Genomic DNA, 5,607 nt, shown 5'->3' on the forward strand with positions numbered 1-5,607 from the left:
TCTATCTATCTATCTATCTATCTATCTATCTATCTATCTATCGATCTAAACAAAAAAATGCAAGTTAACTAAAAATAAAACTAACAAAAACAATGTTATTTTACTGTTACTATACTATTATAGTTTGTGTTAATATTTTGAAATCGATTTTATTTTTATATTTTCAGTTTTCACTTTAGTTTTAAAGTAGTAATTTTTTATGCATTTTATGTCATTTTTATTATGTCTATATAGTTTTTTATCCAATTTTATTATGTGCTAGTTTTAGTTTATTCAGTTTGAGTTATTTCAGTACTTCAATATAAGCAAAAAAAAAAGATGCCTTGGCAACAAGCTGAAATTAAATACAATGACATTTCCAAAAGAAGTTATTTTTTTTTTATATTTTATTTTTTATTTCAGTTAACATTTATTTTAAGTAAAGTAATTGTTTAAATGAGGTTTAGTTTTAGTTTAACCATAATAACTCTGAATTGAAACAAATCTGAAATAATATAATATATAAAGCAACATAAGGAATTGAATTACTAAATTAGATTAAATTAGTAAAAACTAAAAATAAATAAATAAATAAATGAAAATTAGGAATTAAGACAGTTAAAATTAGAAATATTACCATACAAATAAATAAAAATTAGTGCTAAAATGACTAAAACTGTAGTTAACTTCAGAGATTTATTTAAACTCTAAATTGAAATAAATCTGAAATAATATAATATAAATAAATATAAATAATATAATATAAAACAACTTATGAAATTGAATTCCTAAATTAGATTAAAATACTAAAAAAATATAAAAATGAAAATTAGAAAGAATGTTAAAATTAGAAATGTCACCATGTCAGATAGCAAATAAAATTAGTACTAAAATTACTAAAACTATAGTTAACTTTAGTTGAAAATTTAAATAAATCTGAAATAACATAAAACAACATAAGAAATTGAATTACTAAATTAGATTAAATTACTAAAAATAAATAAAAAAATGAAAATTAGAAATTAGAATGTTAAAAGTAGAAATGTTACTATGTCAGATTACAAATAAAATAACTAAAACTAAAAAATAAATTGAAGCTTAAGAAAAGAAATGCAAAAAAACAACAACAAAATTACTAAAAGTAATATTCAAATTAAATGTGAATATCCAAAAAAATCTATTTCAAAATATTATTAAATACTATAACAGTATATAAATAATACTAAAATAACACTGGTCATAATGCTTCATTATTACTGCCAGATGTTGCAGTTATGACATTGACCAGCAGAGGCAAACTAATCAAAACTAAACAAAACAAACTAATCGGACCAAGCTAATCAGCTAAACCTCAAAACCTTGTCATACTCCTATACAAAATAGCTGACCTGGGTGTTAGCAAGATGTTTGATGAGCGAACTGACTTCTGACTCATCCTCTGCTCTTTCTCGCTGACCTCATTAAGATCTGCAGATACATTAACAAGTGACGTGACATGTGGCCAAGTATGGTGACCCATACTCGGAATTAGTGCTCTGCATTTAACCCATCCAAAGTGCACACACACAGCAGTGAACACACACACCGTGAACACACACCCGGAGCAGTGGGCAGCCATTTATGCTGCGGCGCCCGGGGAGCAGTTGGGGGTTCGGTGCCTTGCTCAAGGGCACCTCAGTCGTGGTATTGAAGGTGGGAGAGAGCGCTGTACATTCACTCCCCCCACCTACAATCCCTGCCGGTACGAGACTCGAACCCGCAACCTTTGGGTTACAAGTCCGACTCTCTAACCATTAAGCCACGACTTCCCACATGCTGCATTTACAGTGTTTGTCTGTCTGTGACGGAGGCGAATATATGCGAGTTGTGTGTTGGCGGCTCTCTGATGTGTCTGCTCGCTGCTGTAAAGTGCAGAAGTGCGATTTGTCACAGTTCTGCCGTAGATATGTGTTCTGTTGTGACAAGGCATCAGAGAACGGAAAATTTTTTGTTTGACGTGACAAGGCTTTCGAAACTACAAACCCTGTTTGTAGGGGACATTTAATTAGTGATCGCATGCATTATTCATGATTTAATGGCTCATGGGCAGGATTTTAGCCACACTGGAGAGCATTAGCAGTGAGTAAGCGGTCTTATTATTGAAAACTTTACAAGACTAATGACTGGTGTTGGGTTTTTATTTGCTTGGGAAAAAAAGAAATCGAGTGAGACAGAGATAAATGTAGACCAGCACGGATCCGAGTCTAACCGCTATCCACTACTCGCTGGCACAAGTTATTAGATGCTGCAGGTATTAAAGTAAAAGCATTAATTTTCTGCTAACATTATCATCTTAGACATACAGTACAGCTGAAGCCAAAGCTCTGTCATGCATATACTGTACACACATACCGTATAGCCTGGAATTCCATCTTTTCCCGGCCTTCCCTGTGGAGGAGACAACATTCCCATCAATCTTTGCAATTTAAATAACTTTGCATTGCTTATAATATCCATGCATAACTAGATGGTCCAATGTGCACAAATGTTTTGAGATGCTATTACAAATCTACTTTCATAATGTTCTTTTAGAAGTGAAAATGGAAGCAAGTTTTCACCTCAGAGTATTGAGTGATCAGTGGTGTATAAAGTACCTGAAAGCCATACTCCGATATCTTACCAGAAAATGACTTTGGTAGAAGTTGAAGTCCCCGTTTAGAATATTACTTGAGTAAAAGTCTTAAAGTATGTGATATTTATTGTACATAAGTACGAAAAGTATTTTTTAAATCTTAAACGTACTTAAGTATTGAAAGTAAAAGTACAAGTAAATGCAAATTGGAAAAGAACCAAATAAATATATATCAAAAAATGTTCATACACAGCTTGAGTAGCAAGATTGTGTTCAGCTTTAACTATTTCTTCTATTTTGTATTTTTGGGTAAGAATAAGAAGCACTTCATCCGGTACTTATAGTGTCTTTCATTCCAACATAAGAAATCATTTCTGGAATCTGCATCTGAAATAGCATTTAGATGTATTTACACAGTTTATGTATCTCAGAGGGGACATGGATGCATTTAAACTGCAGTTTCAGATGCATAAATAGGCCTTAAATTTGTTTTTAACATAAAACGTTGAATACTGATATTTGAAATCATTTAATTTTAACATGAAAAAAAGTCGAAATGTGAAATTACAACCGCCAGTAGGTGGCAGCAAGTGACTGTTAATGAGTGAGTCATTGAGATTCAACCGATTCATTCAAACGACTGATTCATTCAGGAACAAAGCATTTGACTGTGTTAATGAGTGAATCACTGAATCATTTATTCAACCGATTCGTCCAAAAAGCTGATTCATTCAATAAGTAAACACCGTCCATTGCTCAGAGACGCAAAACAGTGCTCTGATCTTTATTTTGAACTATTTTAGTTGGCAAAATTGAGCAAAAACAAGCAATATGATGTCTAAAATGTAAGTCACTTATTGCTTTACTGAACTTGTATAAAATTATTATTAAATGTGTTATCATGCTGATATCTGCAGAAAAACGATCCTCTTTGTATGATATAGATTAAGGTAACTATATATTCAATTATATAAATATAAAAAGCATTTTTGCCGTCTACAATTTAGAATGCCTGGAACTTTGAGTTGTAATAGACTAATAAATCAACATGCGTGCACTCTGTGTGTGATTTGGTGATATACTCGATAATGTCAGATCGCACATCATTACAACAACACTTACCATATTATCGCAGAAGATTAAATTTGTTTTTAACATAAAACGTTGAATACTGATATTTGAAATCATTTAATTTTAACATGAAAAAAAGTCGAAATGTGAAATTACAACCGCCAGTAGGTGGCAGCAAGTGACTGTTAATGAGTGAGTCATTGAGATTCAACCGATTCATTCAAACGACTGATTCATTCAGGAACAAAGCATTCGGAGTAAAAGTATACATTTGAATTAGGAAATGTAGTGGAGTAAAAGTAAAAGTTGGCTGAAATATAAAAACTCAAGTAAAGTACTTTAAATACTTTACTCAAGTAAAGTATTTACTGCAGATACTCCTAAAAAATACTTAAGTACTGTAAGGAAGTATTATTACTTCGTTACAGTACACCACTGTGAGTGATCTATCTATCTATCTATCTATCTATCTATCTATCATCATCTATCTCTATCTATTTCTATCTATCTATCTATCTATCTATCTATCTATCTATCTATCTATTCATCCGTCATCCAACCATCATCCATCCATCTATCCTATATCATCATTCTATCCAGCCATCCATCATCTATTTATTATCAATCTATCCATCCATCTGTCCATCCATCCATTCATGTATTTTAAAGTGTGTCTAAAGTATCCACACACTTCTTGGTGCTACTCTTCGTCACATTACACAAGTAAAATGTGTTGCAAATACTGTCAACTTTGATGTAGTTTAGTTCGTACTTGTAGTTAGTTTAGCACACATTGTTCCACTAAGGTTAAGAGCGAACAATTAGGACTCAAGCTACATAAACTAGGAATAAATCTCAAAATATCACCTGGAAGAAACAGGAATTCCTCAGGGGAATTCTGTGTATTCAGTGGAGGTGCTGAAGGCATTACGGCTGTGCGAATAACGAAGCAATTATATGAGACCCGTATAGCCACTGTACTCCTTCACTGAGACAGCCAATCAAACGTTTACCCCAGTGACTGCACTCATTACCACAGCACAAACCAGCCGGGTTTAACGCCACAGTACAGAGAAGAATACGAGGAGATTACTCTGTGCTATGAAGTGAGATATTACAGCCGAAAACATTCGCTGTGATTTGAAGAGAACAATCTGACACAGAGCTCTGCTTTATGCTGCTATATCACACTATATTTGTGTCAAACATAGTAATTCAGCCAATCTAAACCTCTATATTTCCAGTTGTGTAGTATACCTGATGCTTGTTTACAGTGATTTTTAGCATTCTGGGATCTCTAATTAGAAACAGCCCAGACTCTGAATCAAACTACAGGCCAGTCACTAGAAATCAAGAACTGAGGAAAAACAGAATGCTTGTGCCAGAACTCTGAATTCACAGCGAGTCAAACTGTGAATCAATCAGCAGACTAATCAGTTAATTAAATCTGGTCTGCAATTCAAGGATGGATCAATCTGTTATAAGATCACAGAGTTGAAAACAGAAGACAGAAACTAATGAGAACTAAATGTTATTATACAGGGTGTAGATCACAGACAGGTGCAGCATAAATGGTAGATCCAGGGACCCTCGGGGCCACAAAAGGGACCACAGAAGATCTTAATTATTAAAAAATAAATAAATAAATTGTAGTTATTCTATTATATTGACAATTGCATTTAGTTATAGTCTCTTTAGGTTTATATATATCATAATATCATAAATTATGTTAATTATTTGGAATAATTTGTAATTATAAGTATCATTTATTAATATTAATATTAATAACAACCAATACTACTAATAATAATAATTATAAATAGTGTTGGGCAACGATTAATTGTGATTAATCGCATCCAAAATAAAAGTATGTGTACATAATATATGTGTGTGTACTGTGTATATTTATGTATATATATATATATATATATATATATATATATATA

At 32.1% G+C, this 5,607-nt stretch overlaps 1 protein-coding gene across 2 annotated transcripts in view; it reads right to left on the reverse strand.

Annotated features, from left to right (window-relative positions):
• LOC107665583 (collagen alpha-1(XIX) chain) overlaps nt 1-5,607 on the reverse strand; it is a 41,564-nt gene that overhangs the window by 16,467 nt on the left and 19,490 nt on the right. Inside the window, exon 15 of one of the 2 annotated variants that reach the window (XM_016456503.1) lies at nt 2,371-2,406. The exons of the other annotated variant lie outside the window; for it this stretch is intronic. Within the exon in view, the coding sequence (XP_016311989.1) occupies nt 2,371-2,406 (36 nt within the window). The remainder of the gene's footprint in view (nt 1-2,370; nt 2,407-5,607) is intronic. 2 annotated transcript variants of the gene reach the window in all.

This window comes from Sinocyclocheilus anshuiensis, unplaced genomic scaffold (assembly GCF_001515605.1).
Source record: "Sinocyclocheilus anshuiensis isolate Anshui unplaced genomic scaffold, SAMN03320099.WGS_v1.1 scaffold407, whole genome shotgun sequence".
Taxonomy (NCBI): Eukaryota; Metazoa; Chordata; class Actinopteri; order Cypriniformes; family Cyprinidae; genus Sinocyclocheilus; species Sinocyclocheilus anshuiensis.